Here is a 21693-nt window from a genome sequence, read left to right on the forward strand (position 1 = left end):
CAGCCTTTTGGGTAACGGTTCAGAGGCCACCAGAGCTTAGCTGGGCAAACTGGTCACATGTTATAAGATGATCACCAAAAAAGGCCCCATTTAAATGAAGGAAACTGTTGAGTTAGACACTTAACTACAGTTAAATTAAAAAGTGTTTGTAGTTTAAGTGTATATTAAATTTAAATACAGTATTTATATTGACTTCTACTAATTTTGTTATCTTTTAATGCTAACTACTAATGCAGTATGTTAGTCAACACATCAAAAAAAGTGTACTTTTTTAAAGCACAACAAAAGAACATGATTTAAAATTGACAATATGTTTGACATTATTGCAAAATGTACATTTTAAACGTACTTAACAGGTGTACTGATATTACATTGCATTATATCTGCATGTTTTATTTTTAAAATATACTTTTAAGATTGTAATTACACTACGTGCACATTGTAAGTGCACATTCAGTACATCTAAGCACACTTCTTTCTGTAGTTCAACAGTGCATTCTATTGTCACCATAGCAGCTATTTATGTTTATTTTGTTTCTAATTTGATATTTCCTTAACTACATTTACAAGCACACATGAAATAAACTTCCCTTTTTGTATAACTAAATATATCAAATTAAGATTTGCTGAAACTAAGTTCCTGATCAAACAACCTACGCTTTATTCAGAGAGCTGTAGCTGAGACTTTTATTTGTCTGCAAAACATGCTAATACATTTCCATGCCAAAGACATTAACCTACCTGTCTTTTCCTCTTTGAAGTTAAGGAGCCTCGGTACTCATAGATCCACAACAGGAGTGCAATTAGCTCTGTTTTTACAACTGTTTGACCCTGAAATGTTTCAAATGGTGTTTATTGAATGCACTGTGTAAGTAATACAGGTTGATTGGGAAGGCTGGAGCCTCTTTCATTTCATGAGGTGCTGTATTTACATGGTAAAGTGATGGATGTCTGTGTCGGCAGTTGCACTCGCGTTGATTAGCTCGTCTGCGGAGCTGATTGTGTCTGCTTTTGTTAGGTGATCCTGACAGCTCATGCTTCCGAAGAGAGTTCAGGTGCCGAGCCACGTTATGTTGTGTGAATTCAGTAAGGAGCTTGTGTTATTGAAAAAAGTATAGCTCCTAAAAATGAGTGTAGGATTTGCTTTAAAACCATTTCTATGCTAGTAAACTTCATTTACATTTATGCATTTTTTATCCAAAGTGACTTTGGATATTTAGATATTTAGAAAGATAGCTTTCCATGGGAATCAAACCCATTACATTGGTGTTGCTTGCTCCATGCTCCACTGTTTGAGCTACAGGAAGGACATTTCACAAATATTACACAGAAAGTAAAAAATGAAAATTTTGAAATAGTATTTTATTGGGAAATATACTTCAGTAATCTTTTATTTACAGCTTCATTTTTTTTTTTTACAGTGTATGACATTATTTTCTTAATAAACTGACCTTTTTACAATAAGGGGTGATTTTTAACATTAGTTAATGTTTTAGGTATTATATGAATAATGAATGGACATTATTTGTTAAGCATTAATAATGTATTTCTAAATATGTAATTATTTATAAACATACTATTGTTTCTTGTTCATTCATGTCCATTCATAAGACATTAATTTAGGATTTATGAAAAATTTGTTTATTGACATTGATTAAATCGATACTATTCCCCATTAGTGATGAATGATGTCTAATTCATAAATTGAACCTTATTCTAAAAAGTTATTAAATACTAATTAAACATGACTTTTCTCTGCTATATATTTTTCTCTGTCATATCCCAATTTTCTCAATCCAGTCAATTCTCAGTAGATAAAATCTATTCCCTCCCTACATTTCTGGCTCAAAATTCTGCTTCACTCTGAAATGTTACATTTTAGAAGGTAAATACATTTCAAATACAGTTTTTTGTTGTTATTTTTAAAACCCTTTAAACTGTTTCGAGATCCTGAAGTCTAAAACCTTTTTTTATAAGAATGAATGTCCTCATTGTTTTGCCACATGTGTCTGTTGTAGTTTTTTGCCTTCCCGCTGTCATTCTTCCAATTAACTGCATCATGTATAAAATTCCTGCTCTGTGACAAAATTCCATGTAAAACCAAATTAAAGTGGTTCCAAATGATTAGCCTGGCAAAGCTGACACAGCCCCCACAGTTGTGCCAAACCGTGCAGTCTTACAGTAACACTTCCACCAAACCGATTGCCTCTCCCGGCTCAGAAACCCTCCCATAAGAAATCAGTTAAGTGGTCCCCAGCTCGCAGCCGCTGGCAGAGTCTTGCTTCAGGGGGCGAGAGGGGAGTTGGGGGGGGGGGGGGGGGGGGGGGGGGGTTTGTTAAAAATGAGCTAATGGGCGGTGTGGGGCAGGGATCGGGCATGCGCAGCGAGGCACAGCAGGGCCTGGACGCGGAGAGACGAGGGCAAGACCCTTATTGAGTCTGGCATCAGTATTCGGGGGAACTGGGAGAAATAGATGGGCGTCTCATACCTTGGAGTCCTCAGAGTGCAGGAACCAGTGCCAGGAAAATTACAGCTCAGATTTATGCAATGAGAGAGAGTGAACATAAAGCACAGTACAGACCCACAGGGTTAGTGGCTGAGACGTTGAATCTATGGGACTCTAGTGCAGGATACTTTATACCTCTGATTTCAACCTCTCTGTGGTGGGAAACGACTGTAAAATAGCTCAGCCATTACTAGTACGGATAGTATAAAAGGATAAAATCACATTTTGCTATTAAATATTGTTATATTATGCTTAATAGGCTGTCAGTTTAACACGTTGCAATTCATTAAAAAGAAATATATTAAAAAGAATTTGGCGATTTTATTAATAATTCATTTAAGACTTTTTTTAAACAATGCAGTAATATTGTGAAATATTATTGCAATTAAAAAGAACAGTTTTCTATTTTAATATATTTTCAAATGTGCTTCTTTCTATGATAGCAATGCCGCATTTTCAGCAACCATTAATCCACTCTTGTTTTTTTTTTGTTTTTTTTTGATGAATAGAAAGTTTATTTATAATATGCATTTATTACAATGTAAAAGTCTTCACTGACAGTTTTTATCAATTTAATTAATCCTCACTGAATAAAAGCAATTATATATATATATATATATATATATATATGTCATTTTATTTTTTTTTATAATTTATTTGTACAGATTTAATCATAATATAATTCTATAATATGAAATATCATGCAAGTACACCCCTAATTCTACACATTTTCATGAACCCGAGGGATCCGACTTCCTCAGTTGGTTCATGTTAGAAGCAGAGTCTCACAGTTTATAAAGTGTAATCGTTACCGGGAAGAAACGGGAGAGAGATGAAAGGAAATATAGAAGAAAAGGAACAACACAGAAAGAGAATGACAGAAAGAGTATTAGACAGGTAGAGCTGTCACTAGTATGGTTTAGAGTGAGTTTAGTTGGCAGCAAGTCTGGGCTCTTTCTGGCACTCACACTCACACACACACACACACAAACACACACACACGGTCCTGCTCCAATTCTACCCAGGGGCTCCCTCTTACCTCTGACCTCATTCACTTTGATTTACTCCTTCAGCAGCAGGTGTGGTCCTCCCTCTCTCCTTGCACTCTTTTATTAATATGAAGTCATCCCTCCATCTGCAGAAAGCTGAGTCGGTTGTAAAGATGCACCTTGATGCACACGCAATGATATCACTCAAACTCAAGTGTCACGAAGGAAGAGGCAATTAATAAATACCATTAAAGTGCAATTACCCATCATGCCTCAGGCTCTGTGAAAGACATGACTGAGTTAGAAAAACGGGAGGTCAGAAAGGAGAGGCTAAAGATCAGCGATGAAACAGAGAAGAATTTTAAAGGACTGCTGCTCTTATGACTGTGGACGGACGGATATCTGTGTGAATATCACATGAACAAAACCTGATAGATCATCGTCTGGGCACTATGTTTTATATTACTTGCAGGTGCATTTCAAAAAGTTGGAATATCATGGAAAAGTTCTTTTTTTTTCTAATTCAAAGAAAGCTAACCTGCTTATATTCTAGATTCATTGCACACAAACTGAAATATTTCAAGAGTTTTTTGTTTTAATTCTGATGTTTATGACTTACAAATTAAGGAAAATTTTTAAAAAGTGAATATTTTCTCAAAGATCAATAAAAAAAATTAAAAAAAGATTTACAAAACAGAAATGTTCAAGAGCAGGTTTAATTATGCACTCAATACTTGGTTGGGACTCCTTTTGCACGAATTACTGCTTCAGTGCGGCGTGGCATGGAGGCGATCAGCCTGTGGCACTGCTGAGGCGTTATTAAAGCCCAGGTTGCTTTGGTAGCAGCCTTCAGCTCCTCTGTATTGTTTGTCAGATATTATTTATCTTCCTCTTCACAATACCTGATAGATCCTCTGTAAGGTCAGGTGAGTTGGCTGGCCAATCAAGAACAGTAATATCATGATCAGCAAACCACTTTGAAGTGGTTTTGGCTCTGTGGGCAGGTGCTGATGTCCTGCTGGAAAATGAAATCAGCATCTCCATAAAGCTTGTCTGCAGATGGAAGCATAAAGTGCTCCAAAATCTCCTGCTAGATGGCTGCATTGACTTTGGACTTGATAAAACACAATGGACCAACACCAACAGACGTCATGGCACCCCAAATCATCACTGACTTCAGAAACTTCACACTGTACTTCAAGCAGCTTGGATTCTGTGCCTCTCCAGTCATCCTCCAGACTCCAGACTCCAGACCTTGATCTCCAAATGAAATGCTAAATTTACTTTCATCTCAAAAGAGGACTGTGGACCACTGAGCAACAGTCCAGTTCTTTGTCTCCTTACCCCAGGTGAAATGCTTCTGACGTTTTTTCAGGTTCAGGAGTGGCTTGGTTTGGGACAGTATGGTGACTCTTGATGCGCTGACTCCAGCTTAAGTCCTCTCCTTGAGAAGCTCTCCAAAGTTCTTGAATCGGCTTTTCCTAAAAATCTTCCCAAGGCCAATCTCTGTTGCTTGTGCACCTTTTCCTACCGCACTTTTTCCTTCCGGTCAACTTTCTATGAAAATATTTTGATACAGCACTCTGTGAACAGCCAGTCCTTTCAGCAATGACCTTCTGTGCCTTACCCTCCTTGTGGAGGGTGTTGATGATCATCTTTTGGACAACTGTCAAGTCAGTAGTCTTTATACTACCAGTATTTATACTCAAAATCAATCAAACAAATCAAGCTCAAAATTGAATATTCTATACTGAGTTTTTAATTTTCCTAAGCTGCAAATCACAACCATCAGTATTAAAACAACAAAAAAAACCTCTTCAGATATTTCAGTTTGTGTACAATGAATATAGAATATAAGAAAGTTAGCTTTTTTAAAATTAAATTACAAAAATATAGACCTTTTCTATGATATTGACATTTTCTTGAGATGCACCAGTAAAATATTTGATGATTGATTTGTAGAAGGCAAGGAATGAGATGAGGAAAAGGATGAGAAAGATTGTGGGTCATTTCTGTGTAGGGTTTTATGCATTTCCCTACCATAGTGAGGAGTTGCCACATTTTCACAATTTTCATACAGTTCGGTCCAATTTGAAGCTTGTTATGATCAAGAATCACTGCCTATTTGTTTTCCTGTCGTCTGTGTGTGAAATTTTTCAAAAACACAAAGGAAAAATATTTCTATTTTTATTACATTGTTGTCATGTAAATGTACCCTAAGCGCTATAAACGATAGTTTTTGAGTATCTTTCTAAATATTTAACTTGGCAAACTTTGGCAAATCCAATTATTACCTTTTACAACCTGTCAATCAGATTAGAGCTTGTCAGATCAAGAAAGTAATTTCCAGTTTTTCAGTGACCGTTTTTTTTTTTTTACTTTTACATTCAGTCCCCACCTGTCTTTGATTCCATCTCATCTCAGTTCAGGAGAGTTGCCCTGTAAAGGACAGCTTCTCAGCAGGCCAACACTTGAGTTATAGTAATGACTGTTTTCCCCAGGTTTTGCAATGCCAGCGTGCAAGACAGCACTATGATTATAGGCTAATACAGCTGCTGTTTCAGCTCTCGGGCTCGACTCTAATGTTTATTTACACCTCATTACAACAGGCAGATGAGACCTACTCAGTGACACACATCAGCGCTGATCTGGGTTCTCAGCGAACGTCATGAGAGATTATGTACATGTAACATAAATAGGTTATATTACAAGCCTCCCTGCACCGTTCATTTCTACCTGCCAGATTTGGAAGGGAAAGTTTTTTTTGAAGTGCTTGGGTGAGAGTACTTTTATTCTCAGTTCTTTTCTGTTCATGCTACATTATTGACAAGTCGAGTTTTGGTTAATATTCTTAGATTAGTAATTGCTTAACAAATGTGATCTGAACTTTCTGATTTGGATGTGTCAGTTTTTTCTCCTTTTTAAGTGACTAATGGTTTCAGTTTTTTTTTCTGCCAAAAGCAGAGCATGTTCTAGTGATTTCACTGATGTTACCAAGAGCTTTAAAGAATCAAATGTCTGTCTGATAAGTGTGCTGAATGGAAGGTCAATTTATTTAAATATTTTATAGCTGATTACTTGCTCTATATCCTATAGTTAGCATTTCTGACTTCTTTTCTTACTTATATAGTGCAACAATTGGGTTCCAGAAGTTAAAACTCTGATTTTTAAGTGAAAGGGAAAGGGATTTTTAATAATACAATAACTTAGATAATGAAAACTTAGACAGAACTACTGTGAGTTCCCAAGATGTTAATTGATGGTATGTTTTTTGCAATAAACTTAAAATATTTTTCTATAGATATAATCAGCAACATTAAATGAATTGTTATATTTTTTATATGGGATTACAGTTCTTTCACTCACTAAAGCAGTTATGTAAGTACTCAGTCTCGTACCTTTGTCATTTTGTCACTATGCAAAAGTTTTTTTTAATAAATTTTGGATCCTTTTGGAGCTTTGTTGTTGCCGACTTTATATTTAAATTTTTCTACTTGTTTTTCAGCCAAGCACCCATTTGATGTTGATGTGCGTGCTTTTGTTTTCCATTTTTGTCATTTTTTTTCCTTCAAATAAAATTTGTAATCTTATGATCCACTTCATAGCTTTTTAACCCATTGCTTTGGTTCACGTCTTTTAAAAAATCTCTATGATACAAAAAATACTTAAATCCACTGAAAAAGTAGGCAGGCATTAATGCACTCTATTTTGTTAAGTGTCTCAACACAAAACTTGTGAATTTCATATCTCTAGTGTGTATAGTGGATACTAGGTATCTGTTAAGTGTGTACTTCCTGCATTGTGCCGTCTCTTTTCAGCCTGTTGTGGCTCATTTAGCCTCTGACCCCATGCGGCTCTCTGGGGCTTTGCTCAGAGCCAGACTGATTGCATTAGAGCACTGATAGCGGACGATCTCCCTGCGCCCCACAAATGATGGATGGATGGCTCTTCCTGTGGAGATACTCCAGTGCTCCCCTTCTCACTTCCTCCCTCCAACCACAGCTGGCCGAGTGCCAAGCTGAGCTTTATACGACTAGGCCCCATGTCTTCCTCCCCTCTCTTTGCATGGCACGGCCCCAGACAGAGGCATTCCACTGCGTGGGAACTCTGTGCAATCTGTCTGAACAAGAGGGAGGGAGAGATAGGTGCACAGCTGCCCAGGTCCAATCAAAGTGAGAGCGGTGCTGATTGACAGGTGGCGCAATCAGTCAGAGGTGTTTCTGTGCACTGTGACCCCAGTATGTCAAGTATGTTAATGGATGAAAGATGGTCCCTCATCGCCTGTGATTCTGATACAATCCATCTTGGTACACTTATTAGAGACTAATACAGATGTCGTTTTCTAGTGAAGAGAGTTTATTATGTCATTATGTTAGATAAGACTCAATCACAGCCATGCACAGCTTGAAGAGTTTAACCATTTCTTGATTAAATTTACCAATGAACCCATAACTGTGCTGGAAAAAGTGCACAATTTCAAAATTCAAAAAACATTTTTCTTTTTTTAAATAATAAAGTGTCCAGAATATTTAGTAATTTAATAGATATTAGTTTAAGTGCATTAGATAAGATGCATTTAAAAAATACAGTAAAAGCAGTGATATTGGGAATTATTAGTACATTTAAAAATAGCTGTTTTCTATTTTCACCTATTTTGAAATACAATTATTCCTGTGATGGCGAAGCTAAATTTTCAGCAGCCTTCAGTGTCACATAATCCCTCAAAAATCATTTTATTATGCTGATTTGATGCTCAAGAAACATTTTTATTACAATCAGTGTTGAAAACAGTTGTGGTGCTTAATATTTTAGTGGAAACCATGAGACATTTTGTTCAGGATTCTGTGATTAAAAGGAGTTCAAAAGAACATCATTTATTTGAAATGGAACTTTACTGTAGCAATCTTTTAACAATGATCATTATCTTTTAAATAATATTCATATATTTTTGGGGGCTATTGTGTTAATAAAGTTGCATTAAAAAAAGCTAAAAAACAGCCACTTTTGGTCCATTTTGCCACAACAAAAAATACAGACATATAAATCATACATATAATCATACACTAGACATATACAAAAATATCACACTGTGGCTGTCAGTGTTTTCTTAACGGGAAGTGTTTTGCATGCTGCAGCAGAAGTGTTGATAAAGGCAATGGTGGGTTATTACTGCTGTGTTGGCAAGATTAAGATGCAGCGGGTGGGTGAAAACAGTGGTAATGCCAGTTAAGGGCAGCAGTAAGGGTGGGTAGGTTAGTTCTTGTGCATTTGGCAGCAAGTGTGTGAAGGCAGAAAGCACTGGCAGCACCAGCAGTCAGGGTGGCATGGAATGGCTTGGCTTAGAGAGCTAAAGAGCCTGCAACTTATCAAATCAGTCAGAGAATAAAACATCTAAAAACAAAGACATCTCACAGGTTGACCAGCTTGAGAAGAAAGGGATGCTGTGCTCTGGTTTGTGCCTTGGCACTCACATACAGTCCAGTTGGCTATGACTCTCAGAGAGTGAATGTGCTGCCTGTTACAAACACAAAGCTCTGAACACCGGCGTCTCTGACTGACAGCATCTGGGAGAACAGAACAAACCTATGAGATTTAAATTACTGAAATGTAACGGTTCCCTCAAATGGTGACTATATGTCCTCTTTTTCCCGGACATGTCCTGGCCGGGATTTCAAAATTGCCTGAAATTTCTGGTGTTTTGGCTTTGTTGTCTCATTGTTTTCATACTGACTGAAGGCAATGACTGAAATGTAGTTTGACCAATAGCATGCAGGCATTGTACATAATCGATCAATCGTGGCGTGCGAGAAGGTGGGATTTGCAGAGAATGGTCAAAGCACTGACATATGTGTAAATATAATGTATGTACACTGTCCGGAGCATGTCAATAGAAAAGCAAAATGATTTTATTCAAAACTTAATAAGGTTTTTTTTATTTTGCTGCATCCAAACCATCTGTTGCTGCATCCAAACCATTAGATGTCAGTATAAGCCCAAGACTCATATTGGCCAGTGCAACAAACAAAAACTTACTGAGTGCACCTTTAAATATGTGATTTGGTTTGATTTTTTTTCTTTCCATGAAGAGATTATCCATGCTCGACTTCATTTCATGTTTTCTTTCATTTATTTGAGTCATTTTGTATGTGTGTGCGTCTGTGTGTCTTGTTTGTTTTTTTTAACCTCCCTGTCCCTTAGACCCATTTCTTATAAAGTCAGTCTACCTGTTCAGCTCTTGTGGAAATATATACCGTAGACTCAACACTCTCTAAAAATAGTTTTTTTTTATTATTTTTTTTGTCAATATTTTTTTGCCTTGGCTCAAGTTTAAGAAAGTCAAACTGAATGGACAACGACATACAAGTATATATGCACATGCTTATGTACTTTTTCATTTTTTTCATTTTGTCTACATGTGCTGTCAACAGATCAAACCATCGGACATATTTTGGCGGCATGTATGTTTATACTTGTGGCTTTTTTTCAACCCCCTAAGTTGTCTTATTGAGCTGCCCAGAAAAACAGCTGTCTGAGAGAGAGAGAGCAGTCAGGTAAACATATTCCAAACATAGACATGCTTTGAGCGTCTCTAGAGTCATAGACTCCAAGACCAGCCCTGGGTGAAAGCTTAAGCAGACCACACGGTTTAAGCAACAGTGTGTAGGCCGAAGGGGAAATGTGCAAATCGGGGGAGAGAGTCCCCAGGGCCCTCTCGCTGCCAGACCTGCACCGTGCTGGGCTCGTTCTTCAAATGAATCTCTTAGACAGTGACGACAGATAGTGGAACAGTGTGTTTGGGTGTGTAAGAGGGTGTGTAGGTGTGTGGGTGAGAGGGTAAATGGGCTTAGTTCGTGCATTCATGTATGTCACAAAGTGGTACATACAGTATATATATAGTTTGTTTTAGTGATGTTTAAATATTTTCATTGAATCATTGATTAAGAAAACAGTTTTTGCAGCATTCACAACATGTCCCCCAGCTGCTAATCAATGCAATTAGTATTTTTGGACTAAATAAAAGGTTTTTTAAGTGAAAAATCTGAAACATGCCAGTCATAGTGCTAATATTTTTTCCCCCACATTTTTGTACTCAGAGACTGAAAGCTGCCCTTGCCCACCATCCAGGGGGCATGGCGAACGGCAATATGAACTCCATGGGTCATATGATGGAGATGATGCAATCGCGGCAGGATCAGGCCGGTCACCACCACCTGCACTCTCACCCCCATCAGCACATGCAGGGCCCACTCCACGGATACCCACATCATGCCCACCAACACCCCAGCCATGCACAGAGCACCCATCACCACCCACAAAACCACGGGCACCACAACTCCCACCCGCCCCACCTGCACCCTGCACACGGGCATCAGACCTCTCCACATCAACCAATGCACTCTGCTGCTTCACAGGTACTGAACTGGAGTGAGATAACATTGCTTAGAGTCTAAAGCTGCAATATTCGCAAATACAAGTGATGAAGAGATTGATGAATTAAGCTGAATTTAAATTAGCAAGTTTACTTGAGTTGGGATAAATTGAGAGAGTCAAATGTAAAAAAAACAAACAAACAAAAACAACAACAACTGGAGCCATATTGTGAACATTTGCCAGAAAATAATATTTTCCTCAATAGTTTATATGTAAAAAACTGTACATTGTCACTTTTCTGCATTTCTTAAATCATCTTTAATATTTGCAAAAAAGTATGTGCATTTCTCAAAAAAATTCATACAAACAGCACCACACAATGGATTAGCCGCAAAAGCCTGTAACTTACCCAAAATCTTTAGTTCATCTCTCAAAAGTAAGAATTTATGTTACATTTGAACATACTGTATCAGTGCCATGAATGAAAAGTCCTTGTGTCATTGTTCACAAACAAGGCAAAATGCTTAGTCATGTTGTCAATATAACAGTGCACTTTGTTACAGTAGTATTACCTGATGTTAAATATGTCAACATTTTGGATGACAGTGCATATGCCATATGTTTATGTATGCCATATATCCATTTCAAAAGTACAAATTTACACATTACTGTATGTGGAATATTAATTGAAAAAGACTGGATAGTATTCCCAGTTACACTTTTACTAGTGGTCTGACCAAACACACATTCAAAAAACAATGAATGTATATATTTATATATATGTATATATATAAATAATATGTAATAATAATAAATAATAATATAAATATAAGATATTTTGTAAAATGTAATGTAATGCAAAACAAGTAATGATATTTATGAAGTAAATATTCATGTCTTTTAAAATACGTTTTACTCTGAAAATATGTAGTGTTTTCATAATAGAAAATAGGTTTACATTCACATGTGTTCAAGATGAAAAGAAAACGTATGTTGCCGAAAAAGTTCTTACGTATTACTTGCACCGCATTTTTGTTGAAAATGATATAAAAGGTTTTCAAAACCTTGTGAAATGAAGAGTATATTTATAAGAACTTGTGTTTTGTGCACATGTGTTAAATTAGATTTTTACTCTCACTCTTATTTGTATTAACCTGGCTACTTAAAATTCTCTTCAGGTCTTTAGGGTGACCCAATCCATCTTTTTGTGATTCAGAAGTTCTGCTTTAATGTATTATTAAGCCAAAAAAGGGGCCCTGTATACATACAAACCATCAAAGCCACTGCATTTTCCAATGCCTCCAGAAACCTGTAATGATCTAAAGATGTCAAACATGGCAACTGCCAAGCACATGTCAAAGAAGCTTTTTGTGGGCCTTGTAGGCTGGTAGTGGCCCTGTTTCTCAGGGTGTTGTAGAGTATTGGTCCGAGTGGACATGTGAAGTGGAAAACTGGGCCCTGACACCTCTTTATGAGGGTGGGGCAGCCTGTAAATCACACTGCTGTTTCTCACACCCAGACGTCCATCATAGGACTGTAGGGCCACGTGCACAGGGCACATGTTGTTTTAAATAAAACTCCCAGACAGGAAGCTTCTGACTGAAAAAGCCTGACCGATGAGATGTAAGACAGGGAATTGGCTGGCAGCCAGGTCTTTAAATATATGAATATGAATATGATCCCTAAATGGAGAATTGTAACTTCAGACTGTGTGTTTTCCTGTATTTTACAGTTATCTCCAGCTGCACAGCAAATGCAGCTGACACAGACCCTTCAGTCCCCGCCGCCCAGTGGAGGGCGCCGCAGACGGGTCGTAGACGAGGACCCCGACGAGCGCAGGAGGAAGTTCCTAGAGAGGAATCGCGCGGCCGCCACACGCTGCAGACAGAAGAGGAAAGTGTGGGTGATGTCGCTAGAAAAGAAAGCAGAGGAGCTCACCCAAACCAACATGCAGCTGCAGGTCAGAATCACTCATTTGTACACTTCTCCTCAGCCGAAAGCCTCTGTTCTTAAGCGTTAAAAAGCACACTTCACTTTGGAACGCACACTGAGATGTATTTCACACGGGGCTTCATATTTCACTCTGTATTAGCTTACTCTAGACCACAGAAGCTCATAAACACCCTTGATTTGACAGCTGAAGCTACCGTCGATGGAGAGCAGACGGGGACGGCTGTGTGGAGGGCAGGGTCAATGGGTTATTGAGGTCTACAGAGTAACCAGAGCACAGCCAGCTGCAGCTGAATGTGTGGTTTTGAGGCCAGTAAAACCTCATCTGCGAGAGGTTTCCATTCACACGCATCCATTTGGTCTTTCAGTCGACCTTGAATTTGCATGGAGATTTACCTGAAAGATTGATGCTGTGTGTGTAGTCATGGTGGATGTTTGAGTATATCCTGCACTACCTGTGGCTTAACCCAGTCAAGCTGGTTTTCAGCGGGCCTTTAAGCCTGATTGAACATGGTTTTCAGGTGATTGCCTACTGGTGGTCCAGTCTGACCAGATGACACGTGTCTAAAGCCCCTTTTTCTAAAACCATGAAATCAGAACAGCTTTACCGCTTTGGTTGGTTTGGGCATGGTGATCATCCTCATCAGGCCACATCATCTGTCTCTGCTTATCTGAGCAAGCTGAGGTTAACCTGTCTCACTCAAGGCCACAATAGCCGATGTTTCGCTGGGTGCACTTAGTGTGGTCTGAACCTTTCAATTACCAGCCTACATTTTTAACCACTAGGCCACGCCATTCCTACTAATGCTAGGCAATGCAAGGTACGTGTGATGTTTTTACAAAGTTTTGCTGACAATATAAAATTAAGCAAAACTGTGAATACTGTAAAGATTTTAATTCACTTTGAATTCGTTTTGTGATCCCTCTTTGTCCCATGACTAAAATCTAATCAGTTGTAGATACTGATATATTGGCATTGTGACTGAAAAATGTTATTGAAGTCTCTGTGTGGCAATTTCCATATAATGTAATATTGGCATTGTAACGTTCGGATGTTTGGGGTTGGAGAGATTTTCTTCTCACCATTCTCACCAAGACTGATGTGTGTGTGTGTGTGTGTGTGTGTGTGTGTGTGTGTGTGTGTGTGTGTGTCTGTGTGTGTAGGCCACTCCCATAGTCCCACTGTTCAGGCTTGTTTTGTGAAATATTTACCCCACAGTCACAAACACTGTACCTGTCAAAGTGAGGATTCTTCTCCACCAAGCATCCCTGAAACGCTGCCATGTTATCATATCAGTTCTGCTTAATCATTTAATCGAATTCAACAACTGTGTGTGATCAGACGCTCATGTTTCCCACAGCGGTAATTGCGGAGAATTCACCGCCTGTTCATTATGAGGTTTTCTAATGAGACCCAGACTTGTCTGGCCTTTAATCCGTTTTGTCGGCTGGGATGTTTGATGTGAAGCTGCCAATATAACCAAAAGAGACCCTATTCCAAAAAGTTTATGTTAAGTATTGTATAGTTAATGACAAGAACAGAACATCATAAACGTGTGCCATTGTTTAAATTTGCTCACATGCAGTACTAAGGAACCATAGGGGCTAACTGTCACAAACGTGATTTCACAAACACGGCTTAAACTTAATCTTAAACTACAAAGGTATTTCAACAGACAATAACTCATAAACAGTCAAATCCGAGCCAAACTGTACCCAAGAAACTGATATACATGTTTATATCTGTGAAATAATGAGGGACATTTAGTTTGAACTTATGTTGCTTAACACTGTGTTTTGTTTTATGTCTAAAGACAACATGTATGACTGGATATTTCACTAGCAATAAGAGAGAGATTTTTATTTATTTTTTGTTTCATGTTATCATTGTTGTTTTTTGGCAGAACGAGGTTACCATGCTAAAAACTGAGGTGACACAACTGAAACAGCTTTTATTGACGCATAAGGACTGTCCCATCACCACCATGCAGAAAGAGTCTCAAGATTACCTCAGTGAGTACGATCATACACGGCTAGAGGTGACATTACATAATAATGAATATACCGTATATTGTTTGTAGAACAAACCCATATACAGTAGATACTGATATAGATACTCTTGACATTTTTTAAATGTATGGAGGCTGCCATTTCCTGGTTATAGAGGAGGGGAAAAACACTCATTCTCTCAGTCACTGACAAACCAGTTGCCTAGCATTGTTTATAAGGCAGAATTATTATTTCCATTTTCACTTTGAAGTAAATTTCTTTAGGTAATGTACACTGCCTCTCTATTAAATATTCATTTTTAAATATTCATCTCAATGTGGTATCTATTATTTTCACATTATTGTCCTGTCTTCCCATAGGAATCAGATGAGATCTCTTTAATATCTCAGTTATTTTTCCTAAACTACAAGTATACGGATGGATGGATGGATGGATGGATGGTTGGTTGGTTGGATGGATCGATGGACAGATAGACATATGGATAGATAAATGGATGGATGGCAGGTAGACGGATGGATGAATAAACATATCGATGGGTAGCTAGATGGATGGATGGATGGATGGATGGATGGACAAATAGACTGACAGACAGACAGCTGAATGGACGCAACCAGACATCTTCATCTCTCCTCTTGTCCCTTAGGTCCAGAGAGCAGTCCGGCAGAAAGTCCCACCCCTGTAACCCAGCAGCAAGTCATCCAGCACAACACCATCACCACCTCCAGCACAGCACCCAATCACCGCACAGATATTAACCCCATCCACTAGAGACTCACCCCCTTACGCCCTTTACCACGCTGGACATCCCGACTAAAAATCCTGGACAGACACACACCTCTGTGCCTCTGCGGCAGCTTATTCTTCTGTTTGTAATTTGTAAATGTAAACGGATTACCATTTTGTTTAGTTCTGTGTGTTATATGTTTCCATTTGTGTCTGCTTAAAAAAAGGGAGTTTGCATAAATCATCGGGCACCATCTCACGTGTCAAGGACATCGCTAATGGAAACGTAACTGTTACATCTGTTCCTGGATTACTGCTGGACCACTGCCTTTACAAATGACAAAACTCAGATAGCTGGATAGCTTTTGCTATGCATTTTCCATTGCCAAAAAGATGCTGTCCTTTCTTTTCTGTTTATTGACTCTCACAGTCCCCTTTTTATCAAATTCAAAGGGATAAATTAGGAAGGTCAGTCTCCATTGGGAGTTCCTTATGAAAGTAACCTGAAGCAATATGAATCTCTGACATGCTCAGCAATCTGATTGTCTTCACTCGGACCAGAATCAAGATCAGATTAAGTTCAACCTATTAGCTCCTGTCATTTCAGATATAGTTTCAAAAGTTATTTTCTTAAAACAAAACAGCTTTGGGCTCCTAAGCTGGTACAGATCATGCAAATGGAATGCATTTATCAGGCTTCTGTGAGCATATGCCCTGCTCAACATGTGTGAGATTTTGGAGTATTCGCAGAATGGTGAGTTCACAGCTGCAGTCGTGTTGCACCAGGAAGACCTCTCTCTTGGCGTTTCTGTCCAAACATTTCAGAAGATCCCATCAACTGTTTCATTTTAAGCTGGTGTAACTTCTGGTCAGAGTTACCCCTGGTCCTCATCAGCTTGCTTATTGCTTCTTCTGGCAGTTCATTTCGGTATCTGTTTTGGATCATCAAGTCAACTAAGTATTACGCAGATACTTCAATACATTTTTATGTATGTTTTTGTGCTCATATGTGGGCCTCCCAACCAATGAACTCCAACTAATCTTTCACCAGAATAATGCCATGGAAAACTTTTGGAAGCTTTTGCTTTACCTAAGACTATGGAAAACTTAAATGCTACTTAAAAGTAGCTTTCATTTTGTCTCAAAGTATTGTTTAGATCATTCTCGGGCATTCTAACTGTGAGGTAAATTTAATTTAATAGGCTTAAATTTAATAGGATATATTTTGATACATCTCAGTTCGTTGTCCTGGTTTGTTTGGTGCCTAGGAAATTATATGTGGCTTCCTTCTTGACATGGACCATGATAAATTCTGCACTTGACCTTATGAAACTGTCAAGCCCCAACAAAGGTTCTGTTGGGTGTTAAAACCAGGGCGCATTTGTGGTTACTATTATTCCTTAGCGGACATGCCATTTTCTGAACTCAATACATAGCATTACACAATAGGTTTGATGGTGGCATTTTACAACTTAGAAACAGTGTCCCAATGTGCAATGAACCAGTGTTCTTACCAACGCCTGAGTCTGTGTACACGATATGCTGTTTCACGACTTAGGCAGCTGATTGAGATGCACCCGAAAAAAAAGTTGCGCAATTGAACGCGGAAATGCATTCTGTATGAACTGCCCAAATAATAACATTCCAATGTGACCTTTGTAAGGGAAATGTGGGCAAAATCCCATATATCTCATGTGTGTATGATGTTGGACTGTCACTTTAAGACATTGAGTCCTAAATACTTTAAAGACCATGACACACCAAACCAACATTAAATTACTAGCGGCTATGAAAGCCGACTGTGTTGTTGTCTTGCCTGTGTCTGGGCTAAAAAGGTCGACGCAAAGGCTACAGCCAAAGGCCGACTATTACGTACATTCTGCATATGCATGAAAATAAAAAAATCTTTCCATACCAGCAGTTGACAGTAGTCTGCAACACAGAAACTGAACTACACAAATACAAACCATAAACAAAACAGTGCTTTCTTACAACTTTCTTCATTCCAGATGTTTTTTCATTGCCATTTCACTATGAAAATATTTGCATGCTTGAATGCTCAGGTTGAATGCTCAATTTGCTTGTTTTCGTAACTTTTGTTTTTCTTCTTGCGCACTGGTTCGCTAAGATAAGTAGCCAATCAGAGTGATCTTTCCTCAATCGGCCAAAGAGACACCAACAGGGTCCTACTAGTGGTGACCGCAATGATGCCCTGGCGTTGGTGTGTCATGGACTTAAGTTGCATTATCCTTGTCTAATTGCAAATAATGACGCAATTTGGTCCACTTTGGTTTTTGATCTATACCGATCTAGATACTGCTTTTCAGATATCACTATGTGCCTGAATACGTCTTAAATACTCACAGAGGGAAGAATGTCAGTCCTTAGTAATACCTTGATGTCATTGCATTTGTTTTTAATTCAGGTTGACCTTTAAGGCCTTGACATTGTTTTGCTTTTTTGTAAAGACTAATTACTAGTGTTTTATTGTGGAAACTTTTTTGTTTTGGACTCATTTTGGTGTTAATGGACTTTTCTACCTTCTTGCAACCAAGGAGGCCTGTGATGAGAATACAAACAAGCTGGATATGTCTTAGCATCACAAAGAGAGATGCACCATAATTGTTCGCCTGTACTAAAAAAGGGCCTTTTTTCCAGCAGCTAAGCTCAGAACTCTGTTTCATGCTTTTCACAGTTTGTAGAGGATTTTTCTTCCCTCCTAAATGGAACATATTGATTCCCTTCGCCTTTCCTCGCAGCACTGTGTTTGGAACAAGAGCGTGCAAAACAACCTCCACATTGAGAGGTGGAAATCTTGTAGCTGTCTATGCACTTTGACCTCTGTGAGCAGCAGAGGATGGAATAGCCATATAGAAGACTCAGCGATTCCCAGTTCCCACACCAGCGAGAGCCAGCCACTGTCAATCTATGGAGCAACGCAACTTGTACGGACCAATGGGATTGGAGCCCGGAATGGGTCACCGCAAGAAGGACACAATTTGAACCCCAAAGGCTTGGGTTTTGGAGGTGCTCCTGTAGCTTTAAGACTTAAAACTAACCCTTTAGATAAAACTGTTTGTCACACTGTGAAATGGGTGACATCAAGGTAAACTGGAAACATGATTGTGCTTTTATTGTTGGACCTGATGGTGGTTTGGTTTTTTCCCAGCAGAGTTCACATAGGATAGTTCACCCAAAAATTAACATTGTCGTCATTTATTCACCCTCACTTCATAGCATACTTGTGTCTTTCTTATCTTTCGTCTGCAGAACAAGAAAGAACATATTTTGAAGAACTTTTTACAGTTTTGTCCATACAGTGAAAGTCAAATGGGGTCCAAGCGTTTCAAACTTCAAAAAGGATGTAAAGGTAGTGTAAAATATAAAATCATTGATTAAATACTGTATGATGACATGTCAGTAATAGCAACTCTCATTGGTTCTTGTGTGTCTCATGATGCCATAACACAAGGTTTGATGTTACTACTCCATATTTGGTTTGTGCTCTTTGTAGATGAGTTGATCAATGATTTGAGAGCGAATAGCCACTTTGCTCTGTTCAGCGATCATATAGTTTCAGTTTGAATTAGTTTTACGCTTCCTTTATTTATTTTTTGGATATTGACACTTTTGGACCCCGTTAACTTTGACAGTATGGACAAAAAAACATCAAAATATGTGCTTTGTTGTTCTGCAGAAGAAATTAGTTAAGGTGCAATTACATGTACCGTTGTTTACCAAATTTTTGTGGGAATCCATGGAGAACAGGAATTTTGTGTGAGGGAGAAAGGTTTCCCCATGCAGATTTCGCAGCTGATTCAACGCACTGAGCAATAGAAACTGTTTGGTTTTAAAGTGCCATAGTGTCGAGATGTACAAGGCACAGCTTACACAGACGTCAGAGACAATAGACCTTTTTTTGCCCAATGTGACCAAACCTAAAATGATGATCAGTTTTTTTGGGTGAACTGTCCCTTTAAGTAACTCAATGTTTTCTGTGCATGTAGCATCATAATGTAGTTTCGAATGGGATTCTGATGCGCATAGAGGGTGTGAGTTTCAATGTTTTTGGTGTGTGAGCTTGAAAGTTAACTTGAGATCTGTGTATGCATGCATTTTCAGTCTCATTGGCATCTCAGACTTCACACTCACAAGTTTTGCAGTGTTTAACCCTACACGATGAGGTAATAATATGGCTTGCTTAAAGCAGTTTGGATCTCTATGGAGAACTTTAAACTGTCTAAAGTTGTGTTGTAGTTCATCTCCTGCGTCTTTACATTTCAAAGCAAGGTGGTCAGAAGCATATCTACGCAGGGCCAAGTTGTATCTTACCCAAACAACATAACAAACAAGAAAACACTGAACTGGAAATATTTCATTTATTTCGGTGAGTAACAGACATTAATCTCAAATTGTCGATTTGGCATTAGTCCTTGTTAAGATGGGTGGATGGAATAGCATTCTTATAAAAATTAGGGAGAATTTTTCTTTTTTTGTGCGTGAGTATATGTGTTTTTTAGGTGGAGGACAATGAATACACATTAATAAAACTATAATGTATCATTGCAACAAAACTATAAATATTGTATAAATTTGCATTAATTTTTGTAATCTCGTTCCCGTAATGCAACCACCTTTCTTTTTGAAAGGAGAACATGTTTGGTACTTGTTTGTAAATAATGTTTGCATTGCACTTGCAGTCTACAAATGTGTGCCTGTTCATTTCAAAGCTGAAACATTGCATTGTTTGTTACGCAAATTGAATTCATGAATTCACACACGCTTGGATAACTTTGTTTATTTTATATGTTTATTAATGCCTTGAACAGTTTGTGTTTATGCAAATGTACAGATTTGAGCTCAGACAGCTATATTACGATATGAAAATAAAGCACTTGTTCTGTAACAAAGCTCTGCCAATTCATGATTTTGTCACTTACAAAAAAATGCAGCTTGTTTACATGAAAAATATAAGATTAAGATTGCAGTATTTTCATTTTACAAGTAGGCTTTTGCATATATATATATATATATATATATATATATATATATATATATATACAGTACAGACCAAAAGTTTGGACACACCTTCTCATTCAAAGAGTTATCTTTATTTTCATGACTATGAAAATTGTAGATTCACACTGAAGGCATCAAAACTATGAATTAACACATGTGGAATAATATTCATAACAAAAAAGTGTGAAACAACTGAAAATATGTCATATTCTAGGTTCTTCAAAGTAGCCACCTTTTGCTTTGATTACTGCTTTGCACACTCTTGGCATTCTCTTGATGAGCTTCAAGAGGTAGTCACCTGAAATGGTCTTCCAACAGTCTTGAAGGAGTTCCCCGAGAGATGCTTAGCACTTGTTGGCCCTTTTGCCTTCTGTCTGTGGTCCAGCTCACCCCTAAACCATCTCGATTGGGTTCAGGTCCGGTGACTGTGGAGACCAGGTCATCTGGCGCAGCACCCCATCACTCTCCTTCTTGGTCAAATAGCCCTTGATGCCTTCAGTGTGAATCTACAATTTTCATATTCATGAAAATAAAGAAAACTCTTTGAATGAGAAGTGTGTCCAAAAGTGTGTCCAAACTTTTGGTCTGTACCCTATATATATATATATATATATATATATATATATATATATATATATATATATATATTCCATTATTTGCATAAGAACTAGAACGTTAGTCTGCAGAGTACATCTGAAGGTGACAAATGAAAATCACAAGCGTTTCATTTTTATTTGATTATTTAATGCACCAGGGACCCCTGGTGGACAGATCTGGATTTTGATACAATGGATATTACAAAAATTAAATGAGCAATTATTTTGCTCAATATTTATGCACACAATTTTTTTTTGGTTAAAATACTGCCACATACATGTTTAGAAAACAAAAAAGGTCCAAGAAAGGTGTGTAGTTTAACACAACATCTTGTCACTGGGGCAGAACCCTTCAAGAGACAACTTTTTACACAAAGATATAAAATGTCTGCCGAGTAGTTAACCTTGAAATACAATGCTGGTATATTCCAAGGATGAGAAATATTATAATATAAAAAATGTCCCTGTCCCTGCTGCAAATATAGCCTTATCATCATAATGCAAATTAATGAAAAATTTCATTATCAAT

The 21693-nt window shown here is 38.0% G+C and overlaps 1 protein-coding gene and 1 long non-coding RNA gene across 4 annotated transcripts in view; both read left to right on the forward strand.

Moving 5' to 3' along the window:
• Positions 1-15894, forward strand: part of LOC132102837 (cyclic AMP-responsive element-binding protein 5-like) — a 61350-nt gene extending 45456 nt beyond the window's left edge. For 2 of the 3 annotated variants that reach the window (XM_059507517.1, XM_059507516.1), the window contains exons 8-11: positions 10590-10907; positions 12599-12826; positions 14721-14829; positions 15470-15894. In XM_059507517.1, coding sequence (XP_059363500.1) covers positions 10590-10907; positions 12599-12826; positions 14721-14829; positions 15470-15594 — 780 coding nt within the window. In that variant the 3' untranslated portion in view covers positions 15595-15894. Of the gene's footprint in view, positions 1-10589; positions 10908-12598; positions 12827-14720; positions 14830-15185 lie in introns of all 3 variants that reach the window. The other variant, XM_059507518.1, reaches the window with a different exon arrangement.
• Positions 15895-17630: 1736 nt separating this feature from the next.
• Positions 17631-20459, forward strand: LOC132102838 (uncharacterized). The gene is made up of 2 exons (XR_009423294.1): positions 17631-19050; positions 19504-20459. It is a non-coding gene; the product is annotated as an uncharacterized LOC132102838 (long non-coding RNA).
• Positions 20460-21693: the final 1234 nt, after the last annotated feature.

Source organism: Carassius carassius, chromosome 24 (assembly GCF_963082965.1).
Source record: "Carassius carassius chromosome 24, fCarCar2.1, whole genome shotgun sequence".
Lineage (NCBI taxonomy): Eukaryota > Metazoa > Chordata > Actinopteri > Cypriniformes > Cyprinidae > Carassius > Carassius carassius.